The 27,573-nt window shown below is 52.6% G+C and overlaps 1 protein-coding gene across 21 annotated transcripts in view; it reads right to left on the bottom strand.

Annotated features, from left to right (window-relative positions):
• ASTN1 (astrotactin 1) overlaps positions 1-27,573 on the bottom strand; it is a 221,150-nt gene that overhangs the window by 62,589 nt on the left and 130,988 nt on the right. For 7 of the 21 annotated variants that reach the window (XM_065674121.1, XM_065674122.1, XM_065674116.1 and 4 more), the window contains exon 1: positions 19,982-20,270. The exons of the other annotated variants lie outside the window; for them this stretch is intronic. In XM_065674121.1, coding sequence (XP_065530193.1) covers positions 19,982-20,264 — 283 coding nt within the window. In that variant the 5' untranslated portion in view covers positions 20,265-20,270. Of the gene's footprint in view, positions 1-19,981; positions 20,271-27,573 lie in introns of those variants that run through there. 21 annotated transcript variants of the gene reach the window in all.

The raw sequence follows: 27,573 nt of genomic DNA, 5'->3' as shown, positions 1-27,573 counted from the left end.
TACCTTTAACTTCAGGGTTTGAAGGCAGTGGCACAGATTTGGGTGTCCGGGTTGCAGCTGGGATAGAGTTAATTTTCTTCCTATTAGCTGGCGCAGTGCTGTGTTTTGGCTTCAGTCGGAGAACAATGCTGATAACACGCTGATGCTGTTGCTCAGTAGGCTTACCCTGATCAAGGACTTTCAGCTTCTCATGCTCTGTCAGTGAGGAGGGGCACGGGAAGCCCAGAGGAAGCAGAAACAAGACACCTGACCCAAACTAGCCAAAGGGGTATTCCACACAGCAGCACATCCTGCTCTGCATATAAACTGTGGGGGAGTTACCCAGAAGGTCCAGATCACTGCTCAGGTCGAGCTGGGTATCAGTCGCAAGTGGTGAGGAACTGTACTGTGCATCATTTGTGTTTATTGGGGTTTTTTCCTTTATCCTTTCAGTTTTATATTCTTTCCCCTTGTTATTTTGCTTATCATTACTAGGACTAGTAGCAACAGTAGTTTTGTATTATACTTATGTTATTAAACTGTTCTTACCTCAACCTGTGGGGTTTACAGTCTTTCGATTCTCATCTCGATTCCACCCATTCTACCCAAGGTGGGGGGAAGAAGGGGGTGAGTGAGTGGCTGTGTGGTACTGAGTTACAGGCTAGGTTTAAACCGTGACTGGGCTGAGGAGTGACAGCAGCAGAGGACACCCAAGCAGGAGGAACAGCTAAGGACATGAACACGAATCATGCCACAGGACACTGAATGCCAAACCAAACGAAATTCATTTGGCTGACTCCAAAATTTAGGGACTTCTTACTGCAAAGGGCCTTAGCAAAAGGGAGGAGACAGCAGCACATCCCTAGGAGAGATGGGCACTGTTTTAATCACCACTGCCATCTGAGACCAGATCACCTTGATCACCATCTCAGACCACTTAGATCTCAGCCATCAGCTTGAGCCTTGCATTGTAAGTTAGTTATTTTTTCCTGAAAATATAAGCTCCAATTGCATATGTTGGAATGATGATTAAAAATGTGATGAGTTTCCCAGCGAGACACAGCTTTCCCTCCTGCCTCTGCCCTGTGGGAATGGTCCAGCTAGACCCGTCTGCTCCATCCCATTTGTAGCCATTCATTTTGACGGGAAAGAGCCTGTCTTGCTTTGTAAATTGTCATCTGTATTTTGCTTGTTTCATGCTGCCTTCAAATGAAAACTGGAGTTCAATTACAGTGCCAAAACCCAACATTTTAAATTTACTGTTAATTAATTTCATTAGGCTGCCTTAAGTGAGCTAGCTACCAGGGAGGGGGGAGGAAATCTGCATCAGGAACCAGGTTCATCCTCCCAAACTGATTTGATTAATCAAAAGAAACATTAGCCCCAGTGAGTGAATTGGCAGATTGCTTCTGCTCAGCACGGGCCACATTTCTGGTGGCAATCAGTGCGCTTTGAGTGTCCCAAGCAGAGAGATGCTGAGTTCTCCTCAATGCCACTGGGGAGCAAAACTGAGAGGAGTTAAAGCAGCTAGGAAGCCAGAAGCACTTTTGAAATTCCCTCTAACCGCTGAGCTGTGTGTTCAGGCACACAGATCCCCTTTGAAAACCTGGTCCTGGGAGCCAGGAGGGTTCGAAAAAGCAGATCTCCTCCTCTCCCACCTGGGTTTTATTCATGGGCTGAAAGGGGAAAACAAGCTTTCCCGATTCCCCAACTCCCCGTGGCTTCTCAACTTCAAATGAACTAGCTCAAATGTAAGAAAATATTCTTCCCTCACCTGCCTGCTAACGTGAAATTAGGAGTAATTAAGGCAAGAGCTTTTTATGCACAACAGGAACTCAACGTACTGACATTTGGAAAAATGTAAATACCAGCATTTGCTCAATTGTAAAGAGTGAAAATAATAGATATTAAGTATATGACATTGTGACATTTAGAAAGCTACTGTTAAAGATGTTTTCCCTTGATCTGACATATCATTGAAAAAGCAGCACCCTTCAGCTCATTAATATTTGAGGAGGACTCCTTGATGGAAGTTATTTAAATGATTAATAGATTATAGTAAATTTAAGCCTTAAAATAGGTTGTCATAATTTCAAATTTATTTTAACAGGCTTATTTTAAAAAAGAAAAATGTATAAAAAAAAAAAAAAGAGAGAAGAAATTCTTGTTTTAAAAGAGCATAATCCAGCCACAGAGCCTGAGCATGTTGCCCTCTCCCACCAGACATCACAGCAAGACCCTGCAGCTGCATCACGCACAAGTCTGAAGTGCTAGAAACAGAGGAAAACACCCCAGAAATCAACTGCCATCACCTCAAACCAGCATGCTGTGACCCCTTCATCACACAGCAGGAAACACGGCTCCACTATCCCTGCTCCTGCAAGCGCTTTTGAGGCAGTGTCTTCATGAGGGAGCTGCATCCTTGGACCTGTTTCTCTTCTCCTCTCAGGTCTTAGCAACATGCTAACTGCCCTTACCACATCCGATTCTGCTTGAAAAAATTATACATATAAATGCTTTACTGTGTCTGTGAATTTCTCCTGGATATTGGTTCAAGCAAGACCAAGACAAAAAGAAGACCAAGAGCAAGAGCAAGAGCAAGAGCAAGCTTTCTCCCTAACGGCATCTGTTTGCTCTCTATTCTCCCAGTCCAATGCACTCCACTTTTATCTTCATCTTGCTGTCCAAGCAGACATCTCATCATCTGGTGGGAGATGCTACAGTAACCCATGCAGCCAGCTGGGGCCATTTATTTGGATGCACAGGGACTCAGCTCTACCATGGATTGCAAGTGCCGACCCTGCTGGCCGGCTCATTCCACAGGGCCAGGAGATTCGGGAGGAGGTGGGAAAGTGAGAGAATGTGGGAAAGCTCCTGCCAGCTTCCTCCCTCCAGGAAAAGGCAGGAGGGGAGAGGATAATTTCAAGTTCAAAGTTTGAAAGATATTGATGATAGGCCTGGTCCCTGCATGGCTTTCATTAAGGGCTTGGATATGAAGGCATTAGCACTAGTATTAACTGCTTGCACCTCTGTTAAAAAATAGCCTACCTGAGTCAGGGGTTAATAACAGTAAGAGACCACTAATTAGGCTGTGCTGCATTCACCTGGTATCAAACGTGGCCCAGGTCCTTCATATCTACAGGAGCAGCAGCCTCAGAAGACCCAGCCTGATGCTTTCAACATAACGGCTGCAGCCGATCCCCTCCCAGACCATCTGCAAGGGAAGGGAGCAGGGAAGAAAAGGTTGTAGAGGGGCAAACTAAAGAGAGGACAAAAGTCCAGTTGAAGTTGCTGGAGGTGAGTGGATTTTACTTTCTCCATTACTGATCATCCCAAATAACCTCATTTCTCTAGGAACAACCATCCCACCCAAAGCCAAGCCAGTCCTTCTGGAGGAAACATCTCTGCATATCCCAGTTTTGGAAGGCAGCAGCTCGGTCACAGCCCAATTCTGTGCCTGACTTGGTGCAATGTTAAAATTGTGGCCCCCGCGCCCAGCACTGATATGGACCTGTTCTATCCTCATCTTCCCACTGAGACCCAACATCGTGGCACACAAAAGACAGAAACTCTCCCTAAAACTGCACACCAGCATTTTCATGAAAAAAAAAAAGGCAAAACAATTTTCCTTTCCATTTGGAAGTGTTTTGCACTAATAGACACTCCCGATTAGTCAAATGAACTCTGCCATAGTGCCAGTCTCTGCAGACCCATTTCATACAGCAGATTTTGACTTGGACTTGTATTTCCTCATTAACATTTAAACCTGCCTTATTTTCCATCCAGAACCTGACTGTATTCTTATTTAAGTTCCCCATTAGCTAAGGCTTTTGCTCTGTGTCTAAACCTTGCACATTCTTCAAAGGGCTGTAACTCAGCTAAAGCAAGCCCTGGCCTTGCAATCCTCCAAGGATGTCCAGTGTCTGAAGTAACCCTGGACACCTTCCCACCATGAGCCACTCGCACTCTCTGTCTGGGCCTCGGGCCTTGATTCGTATCAATTCAGATGTCAAAACACATATCCTGATATTTAACTCGTTTTTACTTCCAAGGTTTTAGTGATACATCATTCATGGGATAATATTCATGTTTTTATGAGCCCTCATAAAAAAAATATCACATTCATCACTGACATATTTTATTTGCATTCTTTTCCCTAGCTCCAGGCTCAGGTAGAAAAAAACAGTTCATTCTGTAGGTTATTTTGCCTTTTCAAGACAATCCACCTTTTCCATACTGGCAAATACAAATGGCACTATATCTACTAGGAACCTGCTTCATGGAAGAGAGCACCTTTGGCAAAATTTCCACAGACATGGGAGAACCTAAAGGCTCAAAGGAAAGGCATCCACTGCAACTGCATCCACTCTCTGGCTAGGTCAGAGAGGACCATCCCAAAATGACTGCCTGTGGGGCTGGTACACATGAAGCCGTTAGCTGTCATAGCAAGGCTGACAGCTAACCAGGTTTCTCCTTGGAACACAGGGTGCCTTTGCTTTTGGGAAGGTTGTCAAGGAATTACATTTCAAAGCTGTTGCCATGCTGTAGCCTTGAACTGGAATTTTTGTCCTGAATATGCCACAGCCCTAATTTGCCCATCCCCTTCTTTAAAACAAAACCTTCCATCACTCTGGGAGTGACACTGTGTCATGCAGCTGCGTCCAGAGTGAAGGACACTGATTCATCATTAATGGGTCTGAGTTGACCAAGTTTGCTCTGCAGCTGCTGACCTTAAAACACGACATACCCCTGTTATTCCCTGTGGACCCAAGGACAAGCTCAACCACACCTGTATGACATTCTCTCCACAGTTATTTTTCCACCACATTTGTCAATTTTGACCCAAAGCCGGGGAAAAGAAAAAAATGCAGACTGGGACATTCGCTGATGTTTAATTCTCACTCCTAGTTTGCTAGTTTGGTCATATCTGTAGCCGGGTACTGTAGAGGAGATGGGGGAAAACAGACAAATTCACCTTCCAGACCAGCACTCAGGAGACATGGTCTTGTGAAAAAGAAAAACCAAAGCCCCACACCATGACAGTTAACAAAAGCAAACTTAAGAGACTGTGTGGCAACAACCTACAAATAAATAAACCCCAGAAAGGACCATATCTGGAGTTGATATCCCAACCTGTAATGCTATCACTTCACCTCTTCCAGAGGGAAACACAGATCTCCACAGAAAGAGCCCAGATGATGGAGAAGCTCTGAATCAGCCATGGAAAACTACTGTGCTGGCTAAATCACCTCCCAGCAAATCAGTGAGATGGAGGACATGAACGCCTCATCCCAGATGGTGCTCACCTCCGAGCAGCAGAGGAGGCCAGCTGCAGAACTCCACCAGAACAGCTATCGCTCAGAAAGGGTGAACAACCGGGGAAGCAAAACCTGGCAGAGGAGACCCCAGTGTCTTAAAAAGGCTCTTGTGGATCATGAAAATTACAGACCAGAAAATTCTACTCCTGCCCTGGACAGTTTGTTAGGGGAACTGGTAGGTGCATGGGTCACTCAGCACTCTAAGCCAGCAGATAAGGGTGATCCAGTTTGATGGATTCATTACAAAGCGTTCTTGTCAAAATCCACCCACAGTTTCCCAAGTGGGGTTGGGATAAGAGGGAACGTCCTCTTGAAGCCCACCAGGTGGGAAACTAGTAAGAGGTTAGTTTTCACAATGAAAGGAGGTTACCAAGAAGCCCCACGGAGATCTTTGTCAGGACCTCGACTGCTCAGAAACACTCCAGAAGAGGAGGCGAATGACAAAGTTGGTCACCAACGCTAAATTTAGTCTCCTCAAAGCTAAAGCTGTGAAGTGCTGGAGGAAAGTGGGCAAGGAAGTGGGCAGGTGAAATTCAACTTGGTGAAAGCAAGCTGATGTCGAATCCTACAAGCAGTATTCAGGTCAGCCATCTCGTTACAGAGAAGGCAAAGTTTGGAAGGATCACAGGAGGGGTACAAGGAAGATGAAATACTGCAAATGGCTTTATGGAGAGGAGAAGCCAACTGCATTAGGACTCCTCAGCAGGGAAAACAACTGAGCATGGACATGATAAAAGCCTATAAAATCATGAAGCCAGTGGAGCAGTGGGAAAGGCAATGGTTATTCACTATTTCTTGCTTTGCTAGAGTTAGGCGTGTAAAAACTAAAAAAAATAAATAAATAAAAAATAAAGGCTCTGTTTCATCCACCATAAAGTATGAAAGCACTGAGAAACAAACCAAACTCAGGGGAGACAAAGCCAATAGCAGCTATTGAGCCAGACAGCCCAGAAGTAAATCCCAGCTAAAGAAATCCCTGCAGTACAGACCTTGTCTGTAGGGAAAGGGACATGCTATATATGCTGTGTTCTTAACATTTTTCCCCAATTATCAACAACTTGTCACGGCTGGAGATGCCAAGGGACCACAGAACTGCTTCCCCCGACACTGCTCAGTCTCTTGGGGATGGAAGGCGGCTACAAAGCTAGCTAGGTGCTACCTAGGCCACCCTTCAAGGATGCATCCCGCATCCACATGTCCCTTCAGGAACAGCTGAGACCTTCTGCTCCTCCAGGCACAGCCTTGCTGGAGAAAGGAGACCCCAAGCCAGCTCCTTTCCATTGAGATAGCCTCTCAACACCCAGGCAGCTACTCCCCCTCTCCAAACCCCATCCCTCCATGCCATCAGACCCCACAGACCCAAGACACCTGCCAAGATTACCTTCAGCTTTCCAAGCCAGCCAGCGATTTTCACAGGAAGGCAAAGCACTATTTATATCCGTCGTGGGCTGGCAGGGAAGGTAATGGCCAGCCACTCCAGCCCATCTGCCAGGCACTTAGCAAGACATTGGAGCATATCGTACAGGCGAGGTCAGGCAGCGGCAGTGGTGGGACAGGAGGGGGAGGCGAGGGGGATGCATTACAGTGATGACATGGACTTCACTTCAAGGGTAAACTTCAGCCTGCTCCTGCACACTAATTTGTTTAAGTGCCTGTTGTGCCAAGGCCAAGAGGTCAGGCAAATTAGACATTATTTTGGCACAGGAAACAAGAGCAACCACTCTTTCCTCATCTCCTAGGGGAAGAGCCAGGACCTTCGGGTCTTCTGGGACATGGGATGGATGAGGTGGCACTCCCAGGAAGTGAAACAGGACCAAAATAAACCTGTCCACTCTCCTGCTACCAGCGGGGCCAAAAGTTCCTTCTTCCACCTTCTAAGAGGTGGTCCTCCTCCCACTTCTCCTGGAGGGACTGACGCTGGCCTTGGCAGCAGGATGACTCCCCGCTAGTGGCCCCATACTGGAATAGAGAAGGCAGGCATGGGCTGCTGACTGCAGCCTAATGTCATAAAGTCTTCAGCGCTTAGGTCTTACCTGGTTTTAAGTCCTGTGTTCAAGTTTGTGGAAAGGCTTTGAAAGATAACAGGAGGAAGGGTAAAAAAATAACAAAAAAAAAAAAAAAAAAAAGGAAGGAAACAAAAAAAAGGAGGAGGGAAAAAAGTCAACTGTGCATCTCGAATTTATCACTCTTGAAGGAAGAGCTTGTCAAGAGGGCCAGAGACCAGCCAGAACGCAGTGATCAATGGGAGGGCTTTTGGGTCTAGTCAAGCTTGTTTCAGATTTACAGGAACTGAATAGAGGTATAAATCTGTCACTGCCTGGCAAAAATGGAGGTAATTAAATCTGCAGGTGTATATAATTGTCATATTGATGATCTATATAAATCAGTGGAGCCAGCAGAGGCACAAAGCACCACTTTGAGGATGGAGCCTTCCTGCAAGGAGCTGTTTGCCCACCTGCCTGATCAGGGGACACCAATCTCACCTGCTCGAACTTGCCCAGCACCACAACCACCATGTCCCTCTCCTCCATGAGTAATCTTCTCCAGATTGCCCCCACAGGCAGCAAAAGCAGTAAGCCCCCCACCACATTCAATGGATGCAATTACCCGTGGCCTTGTCCTGGCTGCTGCAAAAACTCCCATGACTTCAAGAAGACAAAGACAGGAACCTGAGCATTAAGATGCCCTGCAAAGGATGCCATGGGGGGCTCTTTGCAGCCACTTTGAAGCTCTGAGCCCAGGTGCAAGTGGGGCAATGACTTGATCTTGTAGGAACTCTCTTTTTTCTTTTTTTTTTTTAATTTATTTTAACCTTTGTTATTTTTGGAACTTTGAAGCCTAAGCTGCTCCAAGGTGGCTGCCTTTGTAGGAAGGACACAAAGTGCAGAGCGGGGATTTGAAAGAGGGGGAGAAATAGGGAGGGGAAGAAATGGTGCTTCACAGCTGAGGTCTACAACAGTTCCTTCCCCGTTTCTCCTGCATCCTAACAAACCCACCCCAGGAGGCACTTGAGGCTCTTTTACCAGCAGCTACAGGAAATCTGGATACAAAGCAACCACAGTGTCTTCCCTTTATCTAACACTGCGAGCCCGAGAAACCTCAAAGACCTTTGCAGACCATCATCCGTCTCCCACTGCTCAATGGGATACCCCTTGCTCCCTGTGGCGACTGCAGAGCATCCTTCCCAGCTGCTGCAGCCCAGCCCTGCTCCTGCTGTGTGTGTCAGTGCCACTGGAACGCATTTCTTCCTGCCCTGCCGGGAGGGACAGCAACATGAGGGAAGACTTTCCCGTTGTCTTTGCCAGCCAAGCTCCCTTGCACGTGCCGTGGGCCAGCCCCACTTCCCAGACCGAGCACTACATACATGCAGCAATTGGATAATTAAAAATTAAGCAAGCACTTCTGCATTGCAGTCCAAATTATGTAACACCGCTCTTTGGTCTCAGCGCCCATCAGCTTTAATGTAATCACACAGCAGTATGGCCCTGCCTGTATTTACCTGCCTGTCTTTTCAGGCAGGGCTCACCCCCTTGGCAGGGAGAAAGAAATCCCCATGTCACAACCACAGTCAGAAAGTGCCCTTGCATTCTCATGGACAAAAATAAAAGGGAGGAAAATCTACTGATTTTCTTAGTCTGGTGCTGAAATCCGGGATGGCTGGGAAAAAAGGGATGAAACTGGGATGCTCTGGCCCAGCCAAGTGCTGAAGGCCACCCCAGCCAGGACAGCACCCCCCTGACTAGGAGATTTCTGCGCTGCTGCCTCTTGCTCCCCCTGTGCCAAAGGGAAGCAGCATCCCATTTTAGCGAATAAGCAGCATCTCTGTAAGCAAACTAAATTAAATTAAGGTGAGGAATGAGCTGCATTTTCGCATCTCAAGAGCAAAGAGCTCTGCCAGATTATGAGCACCAGGTAACTGCAAGTTCCTGTATTTACCACCACACCACCATCCTTTCCTGCCCTCCCTGCATCACCTCGTTGGCATGGCTGTGCTTCACATGCATGCTGCCTTTCATCCCACAGCACACGAAAAAACCTTTGTCCCCCAGTGCTGAGTTTTAATTACAGAGGCCAGATCCAGCCCAGGCTGACCATGCCATCAGTATCCCGTGGGGAGACATGCACCACGTCCATCTCAGGAACCTCTATCCTTTGTTTAGCCCACAGCTCCAGTGCCCGCACAACACCTCTTCACCCCAGTTTGTGGTGGCAGGCATGGGGAGACTGCTGAGGGATGCTCAGATGGCAGCTTGAGGCTGAGTCCCCCTGCTGTTAACCAGTAATGTGCCTTGCTCAACAAGCAAGAAAAGAGGGAAACATGCTAACAAAAATCTGTGGAAGCCAGATGCAAGGTTGACTAAGTGTGTTAGACTCATGGAATGTACTCCCCTCCCTGGCTTACAGGCATTTCCACCATCCACAAAAGTGGTTGTTCTATTTCTCCTGCCCATCAGGTTTGAGCATGCCAGAAGCATGGCACACCTGGGAAGAGAGCAACTTCTGCTGAGCAGCTAATAAAATCAGTTTGATTTTACCCTGGAAGGATGTTTCAAGCACCGTCTTGCTTGTGGATGCTTGGACTCACATCCCAGCCCAGCTAAAGGTGCTCCTTGGCATGAGCTGGGATGAGCCTCCTGCAGCTCCCCACTCATGGGCCAACAGAGACATTTATAATTCCCCCCAAATTCCCAGGCCATACCTGTCGTGTCGGCAAAGACAAACTCCCTGGCTTGTCCCTTTTGCCAGCAAGAAAGCCTGCAGTGTGATGGCTCTCAAGTCCCACCACTGCCCTTCTGCAGAGCTCCCCCGAAGTGGCAAAAGCCAGAGCCCAGCTATTTCTGGCTGAACAATGAAGCAAAAGTTGGGGAGGTGTAGCTCTCGGATGGGGAAAACAGCTTCACACCAGCACAACCACCACGAAAGCAGTGCACAGGGGAGCCTGGGGCGAGCTCGGGGCAGTGGCAAGCACAGCAGGCTCTCCAGTCCAAACCTGACATTTCCAGGAGATCTCCCAGTGGCTACAGACACTGGGGACATCATTAGGGGAAGCACACGGGCCGAGAGCACCGCAGCAATTTGAACTCTGCTCTGTGCTGGTCTTGGCCCCCCTGGGACCCTGGAGCCACAAGCTACAAAGTTGGCCCTGGCAAGAAAATCTGTGAGTGTGATGTCTTGTCTCCCAGGCAGCTCCCCTTCCCCACTGAAGCTGGACAGCTCAACCTATCCCCACAGGAGCCCCCCAACCAGGACACTGCCCTTTTTGATAGGAAAAAAGGCACTACCTCCTCATGTCACACACATCAAGACAAGTCACCCCGACCTGCGCTGAGCCACCTGCCCCCATCCTGGAGCTGTGCCCTGTACTCATTTCCCATATCCTCACTCCTCCTGCAATGCCCTGAATCCCTTGCTCGCACCAACCCACCCGCCATGCCCTCCACCTACAGCACTAGGAAGGGAGTTTTTTAAGTCTTAACCCACCTCTTCTAAAAAAACACCCTGCTTCTTCCTCCGTGTTGGAGAAATCCCATTAAGAGAAGGCACTGGGTGTCCGCGGGGCACCCACACAGAGGAGTACTAGGAGCCCACCAGCCTAGGCAGCTGGTCCCCAGCACCGTGCCCTCCCTCTCCTGCTCCCCTTGGGATGTTCAAACTAATTGCCTTGTCTCCTAGAGCTTTTAGCTGGAGCAAATAAAAGAAAAAGGGGGGGGGGGGGCAGGGCGTGCCAAAACCCATAATAAGGCCTACAGTTCCTCTGAGCTACAAGGGCTGCTTTAAATTTCAGAGGTTTTTTTCCTTTTTTTTTTATTTGAAGGAGGTTTCCATGGTAACCGTCTCCCATTGCACAAGAGCCTGTCCCTGGGATATTTCAGGGTTGCTAATATCTGCTTTCCCAGGCAGCCAGTGTGTTGTGACGGTGACATCGCAGCTGGGTTTTTTGTCAGGGAAGGAAGGTACGAGTGCAGGAGAGAGGAACCGCACCCCCACTCTTGGGAAGTGCTGCTCCCAGAACCCAAGGTCAAGGTGCTGCCTGCACCCAGTTTCCCCTGTCCATCAGGCAGATCTCCATCCCAAAGACATGGGGATGGAGGCATTGGCAGCCAGGCGATGGCTTCTCTTGGACCACAGACCCGATGTGGGGAGTGCTCCTGACCACACAGCCTTTGCTGGGCCAATCACAAGCAATGTGCACAAGTAAGGGCACAACCAGGGTCTCCTTATCACCTCCTGCCACTCTCTTCAATCCTTTTCCAACTCTTTTCCTCCACCAGGTTACTCTTCAGCTGGATCAGCTTCCTCTGGGAGCAAAGCCAGCTCTCTGTATCCCCCATAGCTGCTTGCTCTGCTATGCTCGTTAGTCATCCTAATTACTGAAATGCCTCAGCGCCAGCCAGGACTGCCTCTCCTCTTGCATGGGGAACACAGACCCAAACCTTCCGTGGCTGATGTGCCACCAGCAGCTAGGGGGTTCCTTAGAGATTCTTTACGCCCCTTAAATTACAAATACTGAAAAAAGCCCCTGCCTGTTCCCCAGCAGATCTCAGGCTCTGCAGACAGGACACAGTGGAGAGTTCAGATCACTGCTTAAGCCCATCACCAGCAAATAAAAGCCCCACAGCAAAGCCAATCATAGGGTCAGCTTAGACCACATCCCAGAACAGACCCCAAAGAGCCCAGTACCAGTGCCATGGGGTGAGCATTGATCCCAAGCATCGTCCCTTCGCTACAGGGCAGCAAAATAGGATCAGAAATACCAGCTCTCCTCTGGTGCTTTCGCAGAGTTAAGCCGTGGCGGGGCAGCCAGGACTTGGAAATCAAAAATCTTTCCTTCTCTGGAGAAATCCCCCAGCCTCCAGAGTGCTGCTCACGGGGTGAGCTGCCGGCCACAGCCAGGCTGGCTGCAGAGACAGAACCCAGAAGTTTACAAGTGAAAGGACACCAGTGTTAATGACAGAGCCGTCACCATCCAGAGGCTGCCTTAATCCCACCAGGCAAAAAATTCCTTCATATGAAGGACCACTCTGCAGCAGGACTCCAAGACAGATGAGTTCAGAGCCTCCATTCAGCTGGCTATGCAAGCATTCAAAAATAAAAAAGAGAACATAGAATATAATGAAATAGATTAGAATAGAATATTATGTTGGTAGGAAATGGGACGCAGCCCAGGAGCAAACACCACTAGCATGGGAAGAGAAGGGTAGAGGTGAGATAGCAGCATCAGGAAGGTGTGAGGCTGCCCAAGGGTCTCCTCAACCACTGGGACCACAAGCAACTCCAGGAGGGCAATACATGCTGTAAAGCTTTGGGGGTCCTTGAGGAGCACCCACACAGGCAGTCTGGTCCCTAAAACTGGGACAGGTCTCAGGGCGGGAACAGGAGTGAGCATGAGCTGCATGAGCCTGGATGCAGTCTGAGAAATTAAGGTTGGGAGTGAATAAAGAGAGATGGGAGCATCGATCTGCACATCCAGATGAAAGAGGGGGCCAGGACCCACACTGCTCCTTTGGCTGAGCACTGGTCTCCTGCCCACCCTGCCTGGTGCTGCCAGACCTGGATACCCACCACTGAAACACCAAGCAGCCCCACGGCCGCTCCCCCCACTGCTTTCTGGGTCAGTGAGATCCCCTCTCAGCCTTGCTGCCGCTGGAGCCAGCTGGATGCGCGGTTGCTGTGGCAACGGGTTCCCAGAGACAAAATCCCTATTCCTTAGGATTTTTTCCTTTCTTAAGAAAAAACATACAAGAGGGCCTCTGCATCTGCCGTACCACCAAAACCTCTGCTCCCAGTAAGAAAGCGGGTCAGCGATGGATGCAGCATGGGGCAAGGTGTTCTTAAGGATGAGGATGTGAACCCTGTGCCTCCCTTCTGAGCCTCGGTCACCACCAGTTTGGCCTTGGAGGACCTGTGATCCTCCCAGGGATGCTGCCAAGTTTCCTCCAGCATTTTCCATCCCAGCCTCTGGGTTTTAAGGGCTGCCCCTGATCAGAGCTGAAGCTGGTGCTGGGCTCCATCACCTGGAAGAGGGTGACCAGGCATGAGGGTGTTCTCAGTGCTTCAGTGGCTCTGAGCAGATCACCTCATCCACTCTGGCCTCATCATTCAGCTGGAAAAGGGATGTGGAGAGGTGAGGTTTCCATTGCATGGCCAAGAGCAACGGCAGGAACATGGTCCCACCAGGAGGTTGCACTCAAACCGTATTAGATGAGAGTGTCCTATCCCACCAAGTGCTCCAGGCCAGGTTCTTCTCTGCCTTCCTGACGCTCTGCAAGGCCACAGGCCTTGGTGGCAAGCATCTCACATGGCAGACCTGGCAGCCCACAGCACTCTGGATGCTACTGACAATGTCCCACCGTCAGCAGCAGCAACCACTCCAGGAGGATGCAGGAAGAAGGTGGCAGGCCTGGATTTGCAATAGATGTAAACCCCAAGCATCCACCCCAAATCCTCCCCATAGCAATGGGAACTGGGTTTAGGACTCCAGCCAGGCAGTCAGCTGCTGGCAGCAGAGGGGAATTAAACACACCCCACTGCCAGGGTGGGTATTGCCAAGGGGAAGGAGGGCAGCTGAGACAGGGACTTTTTGGGGTCCCTTCACCACCACAGGCCCTGCTGTGGTTGTGTTGGGACCCCCCCGGTGAACTTCCTGGCTACCCTCCAAGCCACCCAGAGGGGAGGTGCCGGGGGCCACCCTCTCAGCCAGGCACATTAGAACATAGATCATAGCACCGGGTTTCAGTGCATGTGACAGTGTCCAGGATCAAAGCCAAGTTCAATTAATGGCTCACAATCTTATTAGAGAAATTATTTCAGGATCTTGAGTAAAAGTCCGATATATCCACTCCATTCCATTAGTCAGGCTCATTTAGCAATTCAATCAATCTAAGCTAGGCAATTGAGCTCCTCTGTTATAACTTAACTCATTTGTTCTCTAGGTACTTAAGAATTTCTTAATATTTGCTCCATTATTTCACCATTACACCTATTTTCAGGTGCAAGGTTCACACTGGAGCGATGCTGTGGGTCCCATGGTGGGACCAGCCTCATTGTAGCCCTCTGCTGTGCCCCAGTCTCGAGAGACGGCGGCATGTGATGGGGAAGGGGTGCTCTGGGGGTGATGCCGGGGTGCCAGCTCCCCCCCTGGAAATCAAGTCAAGCCAGGGTCTGGTAGCCGGACCCAAGAACCGCTTTCCTACCACAGAGAACTGGGACCAAAGAGCTGCCCTGCGTTCCACCAGTTTTGGGAGCCCCAGCCAGCACCCAGATCCAGGTGGGATGAATAGGGCCAAGCAATCCCAACCAAAACCCAATGGAACACTCTTCTCACTTGATGCGGAAGTGGGAGAAAAGCAGGATAACAGCCCCGCAGCCTCTTGGCTCCTGTTTCCCTCCTCTGGAGACATTTAGGAGCTGGGGGTTGAGGGCAGATGGGGGGGGACACACCTCCCACAGTCCACAGCAGTGGGGAGACATGTGGGATGAGGATGAGAGCCGACGGGTGTCACATCTCACTGCCTCCCTGTGCAGCCTGGAAGGAGAGCCGGGGTGGGCAGGCATGCTGGTGACCCGTCACCCCAATTAGCAGCAGCCCACATCACTGCAATGATCTGTCTCATATCTCCACAACCCACCATGCTATCCCGTAATTAACCCAGGGGAGCCTAGGCCAGAGCATCAGCCAGCACAGCCAAGAGCTTAGCTGGGATTTAACAAAAAAAAAATTGATTAGATATTTCGAGGAGATATTCCAGAGCAGTTAAATATGCCCAGCTCCTCGGTGCCTTTGAAAAATCTCACCCCTCTAAAAAATTAGAATTGATTTTGTATTTAAAAAGGAATCTATTTAATTTAAAAGTAAGATAATTTGAAATCATGACAGCTTGTATTAAGGCCTGAGTTTATGATAATCTATTAAAGTCATTGAAGTTAAGAACCTTCTACCACCCTTTGCTGCCAAGGCTCCCTTGAAGGTGATGGGGAATGGGGGAATTGGGGCATGTGGGGCTGTGCTGCCCCCATTTCGGGGCACAGCAGCTGGGCTGGAAACTGGTGGGGCAGGGAAAGCTCCTTCAGCTCCTCCAAACTCAAGGAAACAGAAAGAAGACATCAAAAATCTGCTATTTCAGGACCTCGAATTATCCAGTGCCCAGAAAGCATGGGCTCGACCCACCGGCTGCGCTTTCTAGCTCCTCAAGTCGATCTTACACCCAAAAAGGTATTTTAAGACTTTACTTTTCAACTACCTTGTTCATTACAGAGAAGGCAAAGGAGTCAAAGGCACCGTCTTTCATGCGTTTCTTTAATTGCATTGCAAATCTCCACCAAGCCCAAGGGGCCACGGGAAGCCAGGATGCTAATAAATACCCCGCTTGCCAGTTTATAACCTGCAAAGGATGGGGCCCAGAAAAATTAGCAGTCCGCAGGAGTGTGAACCCAGTTAATGACATATCAAATGTGGTTGGATGCTGCCGAGCCAAGCAGTGAGGAAGAAGGGGGTGTGAAGGTTAGCGGACAGGGAATACCGAACTGCTAATTAGCATTTCTTAATGGCCACTGACCAGTGAGATGCAGCATCCCTTTAGGAGAAAATACAACTAACGCAACAAACACAAAATGAGATGAAAGGCGATCATTTCAAATCGAGGTTTCCTTGGTTTAAAGCAGGATGAAACAGGGTGCTTTTAAATGCAGGCAGCCCCACGCGCACCAGCGAGCAGCCCCATCCCTGCTCCCACACCCTCTTCACTTCCCGAAAATCCAGGAGGTGGGAAAATAACCCACAGCGAAACAGGAGGATGGTGCCAGAGTCCCTTTGAGGACATGCATATAAAACAGCGTGGGTTTTTATGGGTACAAGCTTGAAAGGCAATACACATGGGGACCACGTGTGCCAAACTGCTCCTGAGCAAACACGGGCAGAGAGGTAGCACACGCACAAGGCAGGAGCAAGTGCAATTAAAACACACTCTGTTAGCAAAGGGAGCTACAAAGCAGATGAAAGCCTTGCCCAAGTGCCTTCCCTCCTCCCACACCAGGGGTAATGATCCCACAAATCCCTCTGCTTTTGGAGGAACATGGGATCAGCTGCAGGGTCTGCATGTTTGGTTGGGCTGAGCACCAATGCACCAAACACACCTGCCTCTGGCAGCAGAATGGTGCACGGGAAGTGAGAAGCAAGCAATGCCTCACTCTCTTGGGTAAAGGGAAATACAAAGCTAAAGCTGTGGGCAGCAGATCAAGGCAAGTGCATCCCCCTGAGCCCTCCACCACGCCACAGCTTGAGCAGAAGCAAATGCATGTCGGCAATGGGTGCCAGTCCCCCACGTGACATTCCCACCACCCCCTGCAGACCCTCAGGCAGGAGACCGCCCAGGTCCCCATCATCCCCACTGGCACAGGCAAACCCCAGCAGAGCTTGGCATGGAGGGGTTCATCAGAGTCCCTGACACACCACCTACCAGCAGCAAGGGGATGCCCGCAACCTCCACACTCACCATTAAGCTGGTTATGTTACTGGAGCAATTCATCAGAGTCAGAAGTGACAGCCAGTTTTGGGGTGCCCAGGTCAACACACACCCCTGGGACTTTATTTTTAGCAAGCATCATACGTGGCTCTCCAAAGACCCCAGCGCATCTCTAGCTGGGGGAAAAACTTGGACACTGGAAGGATGTCCAGCTTGACCACCATGGCAGGGGGTACCACCAAGGCAGGGGAAATCATAGACACCAGTCTCTGTGAATGCTGGCCAAGCTTGAAACCACCTGAATTATTTAGGGGAGTTCTGAGGAGACAGCCAGGCCAAAAGGGGATGACACCCAACCACCCCTGCACTCCCCAATCCTGACCCTTTCCTGGCTGCTCCCCTTGCCCCTTCCACCACCACAGTGCCACAGCCACCTGCCCATATGCTCCCACACTCTTTGGGGGAAAGTGAGGCACAGAGTGACCTCAAAGGAGTTGCTCAAGAGCCCACATGGCAGAGTCAAGGTGCCACTGCCAGGAGCACCTGTGCATCGCTACCTGCCCTTCATGGTGCTCCCAGCCTAAACCCAGGCCTTCCCTGGCCTGGAGGCACCACCCTGGGGTCTAGTCCAAGCTCCTGCCAACCAGTGGGGCAGCTCCCCTCCACTCAGGAGCTCCTTTTGCTGTACACAGGCCCTGGGACCAAAAGCCACCGAGAGGAGGAGCAGCTGCCCAACTCCAGGGTCAGAGGCACAGGCACAGGTGTGCACATTATCCACCACGCTGACACACTATCACACATTCAGACTCAACAGGGTGGGCACAATTAATGGATCTGGGTATTGACAGATGTAGTGCAATCAGCACCGTGTGAACCCAGGTTCTTGGAAGAATGCTCAAACACGCCTTCCAACCCATGCACGAGGGCCTGTGGAAACATAAACAGCCACTGACATCAGTTCAACCTGATATGGCCATGTCCCCACTGAGTATAGCATGCTTGCAAGACTTCTATGCAGTCCAGGGCTTCTTCCCGGTAAAAGCAATGCCCAGGATAGTAATAATAACAACAACACCCACACATGGCAAAGGATGAAAACAACAACAACAACAGTAATAATAATAATGCCCACACATGGCGAAGTTGCCAGGTCAGCTCCCAAGCAAGCCCTTCTCTCACAGAAGGGAGGGAGGTATTTCCTGGGAGTCACCAAGCAAAAACCCTGGCAAACAGGGGGCCCGCAAGGTGCCTCCGCTTGCCAGCCCAGCTCCAAGCCCCAGCATCCCAGGTGGGGAAAATTTTACTAGGACCACCTCCACAGGCCAAACCCTTCAGTGCTAGGGCCAACACAGCCCCATGCACTCGCAGGATTTGGGGGACTGATGTCCCGGGTGGCAACACCCGGGAGACCCTGGCCACCACAGGAACATCAGGGTGCACTGGCACAGGACCAGCCATCCTTGTGCTTGCCTGGTGGTGGTTAGAGATGGAGGCAAAAGCAGCCATCTGCTCAGCATCATCATTTTAAGTCCTGGGTGCAATGGGGGCTGTGGGGTCTTTTCTTGCACTGCCCAGCATATTACACCTCATGGATTTGAAAAATCCTGGGGAAAACCCCTGCAGTACCAGCCAGAGCCTATGCACAAGGACCCCCACCAGACCACAGCCACACATTCCTGCCCAGATGCTCCTCACTGGCAGCATCCCAGGGCCTACCAGGGATGGGAGAAGGCCCAAGGGGCCCAGGAGTATACGCACTCACAAAGCCTTTGGGGCATCAATGTGGCGTGAGGCTGGCGGCCATGCCTGCGAGTCCCCCTGCATCTGCAGCGCTGCCGCCCTGTTGCCACAGCAACGCTCTCCGGCCTCCGCCGCAGCATCCCGCAGCACGGGGCTTGGACCAGGGGACAAGGGGGCCACACAGCCTACTGCCCCCTCCACACACAGCTCCCGGCCTCACGCAAACCAGCCCAGGGTATTCCCACATACCCCCCCACCTATAGCATCAAAACCGCCCCCCCGCCTCTGTATATTCCCATGGGAAAAGGGGGATGCCCATGCAGCAGTGAGCACTGCCCCAAGCCCACAAAGCACCCAGGATCGGGGGCTTTTTTGCACACAGATGAATGAAGGTGACAAAGCGCTAGGGAGAAGACCCAACCCACCAGGTTTGGGCCACTGCATACTCTGCTTGCACACAAGGGTGGCACAGAGCAGCAATGCCACTCAAAGCAACACACTAGTGCCTCATTTTTGTGCCAACATTCAGACGAGGGTGGTATTTTAAAAACTGCAAAGGGCACCCAAGGTGCTGCAAGAGCAGCAGCAAATGGACAAGGCTTGTGGGAGGCGTTCACAGCCACTGAGGGGCTGCTAGGAAAGCAACAGTAGCATCTGCCCAGGGCAGGGGGTTGCATGCAGGCAGTGGTAGGGAACTGGTACTCTGTACCAATGTCACAATTAAAAATCTCAGTGACTTGTTCCAGGTGGCAGGGAGGGTCCCCGCTCACAAGCGGCAGAGGCCTTGCTCATATCCCATCATAAACAATGGAGCAAATTGTTGGGTTTTTTTGTGGAAGAGAACTGAAAAAGCCCATCAGATTTGGGCAGATGAGCCTCAGGCAATGGGTGAAATGCAGAGGCCTGGCTAGAGGAGGTGGGAACCACCTGGACCATATGAGCAGGCCAAAGCCTATAACCTGGGAGCAGGAACGCTGGAGTCAGTATACACAGGTAGGATGGGAAACGCTGGGGACTGGAGTATTTTTCCACCAGGCTGAAGGAAAAGTGACTCTGCTCAGGGGCAGACAAAGCAGAAACCCTTACCTCCAGGCAGGCAAGCCAGAAGCAGACTGTAGGCCTCCTACCAGCACAAGCCACCAGTGGCCATGCACTCAGCTGGGAACAAGCCCTGCAGATGACAACCCGGGGATGCACCGAGCACCCGAGGCCTGCAGCATCTCCATGGCATCCAGCCAGTGTCCAGATGCTGCAGCAGGGTGAACAGGCACCGGGGCCGCGATACCGCAGCAGGGCAGCAGGTGCCACGGCCAGGGCCAGGGCCGAGATGCTGCAGCAGGGTGAACCGGCACCGGGGCTGAGAAGCCGCAGGGGACCCGCACGCCGGTGCCGCAGGGAGGAGCCCCGCAGCCGGGGATGATCGGGGCCCGCCGCCGGGAGGGGAGGTGACCCGCCGCGCACCGGCGCTGCCCGCAGGCTCACCCAGCACGAAGTAAGGCAGCTCCGTGTTCTCCAGGTCATCCACCACCACCATCTCGCCGGGGAAGTCGTTGCGTACGGAGAAGAGCAGCTTGGGCTCGGCGGCCGAGGGGCCGTGCATGATGCTGAGGTCGTTCTCCCGCAGGAAGGGCAGCGCCGACACCGTGATGCTCTTCAGCTTGCACTCCAGCTCTTTGGCCGCCGCCTCCGCCGCTGCCTCGGCAGGGCCGCTGCCCGCAGCCAGGCAGCAGCCGGCGAGCAGGGAGCACAGCCCGGCCAAAGCCATCTTGGAGCCCCGCGCCGCGCTCACAGCGCCGGGCGGGCGGCGGCGGCGGCGGCGGCGGCGGCGAGGGGCGGGGACGCGGGGCCCAGCGCCTCCCCGTGCGGCTCGGCACGGCTCGGCACGGCACGGCTCGGCACGGCTCGGTTTCCCGGCCCCGCGCCTCCCCCTTCCTCCGCTTCTCCAATCTGTTGGCCCACCCATGGAAAACCGTGCGGGCTGCGGAGCGATGCGGTGGCGGAGAGGTGCCGGTGCTGCCTGGCCCAACCCGGCTACCTTTGCCACCTTCTGCACTGAAAGTAGCTTACAAGTACCCACCCAGGAGAAACCACAGACCCCCGAAGTCATGAACGTCCAAAATCCCACGAGAAGTCACAGACCCAAAAGCCCCAGGAGAAGTCACCAACCTCCAAAATCCCAGGAGAAGTCATGGACTTCCAAAGCCCCCAAGCCTGTGTATTTTTGAGGGGAAAATAAATAAATAAATAAGTTTGAGGGTAAGGGCCAACCCCAAAGCTGCTGGTTCTTTTTGCACTGGATGCTTTTTATGTTCACTCTCTTTCAGTGAGCTCAGAGCAGCGCCAACAGCTTGCCCAACCACCAAACCTTCCTGCAGACACCTACTGTTCTGCAGCCAAAATGTTGGTGTTAAATGTTCTCCTCTCCCAATGTCAGATGAAAAGCCCAGTCCCAGCCCAACAGGCACACACGACCATGCCAGTTTGGTTTTTGCCCTTGGAGGCTGGCCCCTGCCGTCTGACACCCCTGGAGCAGAGGGCTGTAGAGGCAGCGCTGCCCTAGAAGTGGAGCTCCCACCCCACCAGCCCCTTGTGCAGGACATGGCTCCATCCCGTCTGGTGCGTCCAAAGGAAACCACGCACAGCAGACAGACCTCACTTCAAAAAAAATCTTGCAATATGTTTTCTTTTTCAGAGCTTCCTCCTCACCTTGCAGAAGCCGCAGGGAATTTCCCAAATGTCTCCTCCCTCATTCATGACAGTGAGAAGCTTAACGTGCCCTAGTATGGGCATCATGAGGGGAGCCTGCACCCCAAACACATCAAGAAGAGATGCTTTTCCCCAGACCCATTTCTGGTTTGTAATAACCCTCTCAGTTTCCCGACAGCATTTTGGGAAGGAAAAACTATTCTCACCAGAAATTACCCTTTTCCGGTACCAGCCTCTTTAACAAAAAGAGCCAAGCACCAACCTAAACATAAACCAGTAAGGATGTAGCAGGGAGTTTCAGCAGCGCAGTCCCCCTCCAGCACCAACTGGCTGCAGCTGCCAGCAGAACCAATTAGAATAAACAGGAAAGATGAGCAGCAGTGCTTTGTGGGACAGGGCATGGCCCTAAGAGGGGTACAGGGAAATCCCTTTGAGGGTCTCCACCAGGCCCTTTCCTTGCTCTTCTCTCACCGGGGAATACAAACTCATTAAAAGGAGGATTCTTTTTCCCTGAAAAATAAAGGTGCAGACACTCAGAAGGTGTCGCCAAGAAGATCCTGGGTGACTTTTGGAAACAGGAGCATCTCCAAGAGCAATACCCCTGTAGCACCTAACGCTGCACAAAGAGGAGCGAACAAGGGGCTAGGCAGAAGGCGCGAATAATGCATACAGATAAATAAAACCTTTAAAACCAGCAGAGAACGGTGAGTCCGGCGCCACCAACCCCGTCCTCCTGCTGACTGCTCCGATGCACGACATCCACATCCCGAACCTCGTGCATCAGTTACCGGTATCGATGGGGCAATTTGGCACAACCACAACTCCTTTAAAGCCCAGACGACGCCAGCGCTCTGCCGGGGCCTCGAGCCTGCAACCCCTCCCGGGCCCCGCGGGGAGGCCCACGCGGCCCCTCTGCCGGGCCGCGCCGCTCCGGGGCAGGGGAGGAGGGCAGGAGGGGCCGGCGGGGACGGGAGACCCCGCGGTGGGGCGGGCCGGGACCGCGCCACGCGTGTCCCCCACCGCGCCTCCCTGCCCCGCCCCTCGCCGAGCACAGCACCGCCAATGGAATGGCGCGGGAAGGCCGGCGGCGCCTTTTATTGGCTGCCGGCCCTGCATATATTATCTGGTGGCGGCGGCGGCGCCCGCGGAGCGCGGCGGGGCCCGGTGCGGGGCCGGGAGCGCGGCCGCGGGATGCTGTCGGGGCCGCCGGGGGCCGCCCGCTTCTCCGGCGATGGGGCGCTGCGGGGCCGGGCGGCGGGGCAGGGCCCGGCACTGCTGAGGCGCAGCGCGGCTGGGCGGCACGGGATGGAGCGGCGGCCGGTGCCCCGCCGGTGCTGAGCCGGAGCCTGGGGTAAGTCTGCAGCGCCGCGGAAGGGGGAGAGCTGGCACGGGGACCCCGCCGGGGGGTGCGATGGCTTGCGGGAACGGGAAAGAGAAGGAGCAGAGCGGGAGAGCCGCGACGGCGGACGGCGGAGATCCCGGGTACCGCCGTGCGCAACTGTGGAGACGCCGCTCTGCCGCCGCCGGCTCGCTCGGTGACCTTGGTCAAGTTGCCTCCGTGCTTCGGGGTCGCTTCGCAGAGAGGTGTAGAGAAAGGCAACGAGCTCCTCCTGGGCGGGAGCCACCGCGGTGCGGGTCCCAGCAGGTCCCGGCGGCTGCGACCGGTAAACAAGGTGCCCGGGCTGCTGGAAACCTCCTACCGCTCGTGCAGCGTACCCTGCTCCGAGGGTGATGCCGGTGTGAGGCTTCCCGGAGCCGCGGGACCGGCTGCGGTGCCCCCTCAAGTGCTGTCCGCATCTCCCTTGCGGGGCACGCACCGAGCCAGCGCCGTGCAGGAGCGTTACGGCCCCAGCGCCGCAACGCTGGGCTCTCTCGCAGGAGAGCGAGGCGGGAGCAGGCACCTTTCAGAAGGTGTTTGCTCGCTTTGAGCACTGCCTGCGGTTCCCAGAGCGGTGCCGGGGCCGGCAGCTCCAGGAGAGCGGGGTCCCTGGCTGTTCCGTTCTCTACGCATCAATTTGTTTCAGTAGGAAACAAAACTCTGGACCTTCAAAGCACCGGGCTGGGAAGCATCAGGTCTGAGCACAGTGATGTCCACCCTGTCCTGCCCCTTCGTAGCGGGACCCCTGTGTCGCCGCCCTCCGAGCCCGCCCTGGAGCAGGGTGGCGGGTACCAGAGCTGCCCCTGCTGCGGTCCGGGGCCAGGCAGGGTGAGCAGAGGCGCTGCTGCGGGTCGGGGAGGCACCTGCCGGCAGATGTCAGTGTCCCCCCTCTGTCAGCAGCCAGGAGGGTCCCTACCAGCCCCGAGGAGGTCCCTGCACTTCTCCCAGGCAGAGCTGGCTTTGGTGCATTCAGGGACAGTTTCGAGGCCTGGGGAGCAGCGAGGGGCTGGGGAGGGGAGTGGCCCCACTCTGACAACCCAGGTCTCTTCTCCCTCTCTGCCCAGCACCAGCCACCCACCACCTTATTTACCCTGGACTGATAATGCTGAGCAACTGCTGCACATCACTGCCCACCCGTGACGTTTGCCACCTGTGTGAAAGCAAGTGAGGGTTGGAAGAGAGCGGTGGTCACTTTGCACTGCCTTTGTCCAGCTCCTGTGGGAGGCTGATACTTGGCTTGCAGGATCCATCACGAGATAAGGAGCCATCTTCTCTGGGGAGGGGGCTGCAGGAATACTCTTCCACAGCTCTCATGTGCAGGGATGCTCTTGCCCAGCCCCTGAGACCCATCTGCAGGGATGCTTCAGGCTGAGAGCTCAGCACAAGGCAGGGGAAGCCAGAGCTACTGCTGCCATCACCGTGCTGGGAGGACTTGTATTTTGCACATTGCTCTTTTAAGAAGCTTTTTGCCCATGGGTGCGAAAATCTCGGGTGAGCAAAGCCAGAGGGCAGAACACATGGTGCTGGTGTGACACGATGCATGGAGCTGCCATCTCCCCTGATGGCAGCCCAGGCTTCATCTCATTTGATGTCTTATGCAAATCCTTAGCTCCCAGAGTCCTGGGATTTTCTACTATTTTCCTTTACTCTCATCTTCAAGTCCCTTGCTCTTAAGGATGTGAAGAAAAGCTAATAAAAGGAACCCAAGTTGTCAAGTCTTGCAGGTTTTTAAACCAGCCTCATGAGCTGGGGAAAGGCAGTGATTTAAAGTCATTTAGCAATAGCAACAGAATGGGCTACAGAGGGTGGTTAGCAGAAGCCTAGCGAGAATTGGTTCACAGCCACCATACTGATCGTCAATCCCTGCTCGGGCAGGGATGGAAGGCTCCGAGGTGGCTGTCCCCAAGCTCGCTGCCTGGAGCCGCGTCTCCGCAGGCTGGGTGCCAGGCTGCTGACAGCACCCTGCCGTGCCCACTTTGCCAGCGATTACTGTGCTGCTGTCGCTCCGGCGGTGCCTGGCTCGCTCTCTTAATTACCTCGGCAGATCAATGAGGCCCTGGCGCTTCCTTAGGAGCGTGCGGATGCGAGCCCGGCGGCTGCAGATCCTTGAAAACCACAACAGAGCTGGGGGACAGAGGAGGAGGCAGCGGCATGGGCAGGCCTGGGTGCAAGGGAGCAGGTCCTCTGTAGCCCCAAGTAAGGTTGGTGGCTTCAGAGCACTGGGCTGAGCATCCTTTGGGATTGTCTGTCCTGGGGGTGCAAGCGGCAGAGCAGGAGGTGCCGGCGTGCCTGTGTGAATACATATAGGCACGACTGAGCTGAGTCAATCCACTTCAGAATCTAAACTGCACTTAGCCTCTGCCCAGACTCTTTTTAAGTGGCCTTAATTTGATAAAGCTTTCCCAGGTTTAATGAGAAGGTGACTCAGTCCTCAAGTTTGACATTCCCACCAAAAGGCATCCCCATGGAGCTCGAGACCCATCCCCATGGCTCTCAGCTCCCACATGGATGCACCTTTGCTCCTGCTGTGCCTCAGGGACCAGCCCCTATGGCTGGGCATGTCCCACAGCTCTGCCGTCAATAAGTACCGCTCCACTTGGCACAGACATCAGATGCTGCTTTTGCTCCAGTCTTCAGCTTGGCATTTAGAGGATGTAATGCCAGAACCTGTCTGGAGTCCCTTTCTTCCCCACAGCACCCAGCAAATACCACCACAGCTCTCCCCAGCACATGCTTCCCGGTTTATGTGTCTAGATCCACTCCTGCTGCATGAAAGGGCAGAAATCAATGTTAATGTCCCTGATAATTAGCTAGCGTCTTAATTATCGAACTCAGCCTGATTAGTGGTGGAGTGTGTGGCTCTGAAGATGCCGTCAGAATGGAAGCAGGCAGGACCCCAGCATAACTCTGCAGGACGTCGCTGCTGTTGCCACTAGCTCCAAAGGTAGTAGAGAAAGGCTTCTGCACCTCACCCGAGCATTTAAGCATCCTCATCCAAACCTCACACCATTCTGTCTTGGGCTCTCTTGAGCCGTTTTGGATGAGGACACCCACCGCAGAAGCAATCCCATTGCCATCTCAAGGGTACCTCTAGAAGTTGCAACAAGCTATTTTTAAGTTGCAGCGCCTGACACATCACAGCCTGGGCTATGCCTCGGCCATCAATGGAGGGGCATTGGGGTGTTCTGCTGCAGGCAACAGGGACACAGAGGGCTTGCAATAAGATCAGGAATACATGGCAAAGGATGTTGTGGTCTTGGGAAAGTTTGCCAAAATATTTGCATTGGCACTCTTTTTATAGAAGAGGGAGGAGAAAAAGAAAAATTAACAAGCTGGAAGTTTTCCAACTTTCGTGATGCAAAACCCTAAAAAAAAACAAAAATAAAAAATAAGTAGTCAGATGCTTCTCATCAAACCTTCATTCTTCTGGATCAAGGAAAAGTGATTAGAAAGTTATTTCCAGCTTCAGTAGTAAGGTCGAGGGGGTTACTCATTTCCAAAGAGCTTTGCTCTTCCCAGCATCCCAGGAGGATGCTGGTGTGAGCAGGCAGAGGTGCACCCTGATAAGCATTGCCCCTGACCCTGCAGAGCAGCAGCCCCCACCCGGCTGTGTGGACTTGGGACTATATGGAGCTATAGCAATTTCTGCATGTACTTATCTTGTATAACTCGTGATAGATAAAAGCAAATAAATTAGCCCAGGTAGCAATGATGCAGGGAACCTGCCACTCAGGTATAAGCTTGCTGTGTAACTCTGTATAGCCCCCACGCAGGCTCTCCTGCCCGCTGTGGCTTCCCTGTTCCTGCCTGACCTAGAGCTTCAAGTCTGTTGGGAAGGATGCTCATGTGCGTCAGCACCTGTCCCCAAGCAGGAGCTGCCTCAGAGTTGCCAGCACTCATGGTGTAAATAAGAGATAGGTGTAAATAAGAGCTCATTTAGCGAGGCTGGAAACTTGGCTGCTTTAAGGGACTCTGCACACCAGGAGGGGACCTTCATTGGATCTGCACCAGCTTGCACCAGGCAAGTGCTGAAAATACCCAATTCTGACTATTTTTATTGCTCTGCAATAAAACATGAGGAGGCCACAAGGAAACATTCCATGTTCAGCCTTGAATCTCAGAACAAGCTCCACAAGGAAGGCATCGGAGCAGGCTGAAATGGTTTCTAGCTGGTCTGGGGACCACAGCCTAAGGAAAGGGGTGACCCAAGATGGCTCCATCCTTAATATCTGTCCCCATAATGATCATCCAGGTCTGCTGCCTTGAGCTGCAGTGCTGGGTGAGGAGAGAGGGTTTTGAAAGGAAAGTCAGCACAGGAAGCCTCTCTTGGGGAAGGGATTTGGGGGTGACTGCCATGGTGGTGGCAAGAGGCTGGTCAGTGCTGGTGGGAAGCTGTTAGCACCCAGGATGGTTTGCTGGAAGAGACAGTGCTCTACCTAGTCCCTCAAGAATATGCCGTGTGCTTTGAATCATAGGAAGGATGCTCCCACATCCTCCTGATTTACACCAGGAAAGCCTCGGGGAGGGCAGCAGGATGACTGGCACAAGACCATCCACAGCAGCCTGTGCTGGTGTGAAATGGTGAGGAATGAGCCCAGTTTCCCATCACACTTATGGAAAATCATCCCCTTGGCTGTACAGACCTTGGTGGAGGGAGAAAGGGCCAGCCCAGCCCCACCTTGGCTGGAGGTGGTCGGGAGCCACAGACAACAACAGGGGATGAGACCCTGTTGATGGTGCAACAGGCAGGCTACCTAGCACACCAGCTATTTCAGCAACGTGTTTTGCTGGCACAGCCATATTTAATGCTACAAACAGCATGTTTCCACAAGCAGTGTTTAGAAAGATGCTCTTCAAAGAGTGCTTCCACCTCTGCTTCTCAGCCGAGAACCAGAGGGCTGCTTTCCCTGCTATATGCGAGAGGTACCAAGTCACGGAGCGTTTAGCCCATGATTTGCATCTAAATAATCCATAGAGTTTGCTGCTGGAC

This window comes from Lathamus discolor, chromosome 3 (assembly GCF_037157495.1).
Source record: "Lathamus discolor isolate bLatDis1 chromosome 3, bLatDis1.hap1, whole genome shotgun sequence".
Classification (NCBI taxonomy): Eukaryota; Metazoa; Chordata; class Aves; order Psittaciformes; family Psittacidae; genus Lathamus; species Lathamus discolor.
The sequence above is the reverse complement of the archived record's forward strand: the minus strand, read 5'-3'. Positions and strand labels throughout refer to the sequence as shown.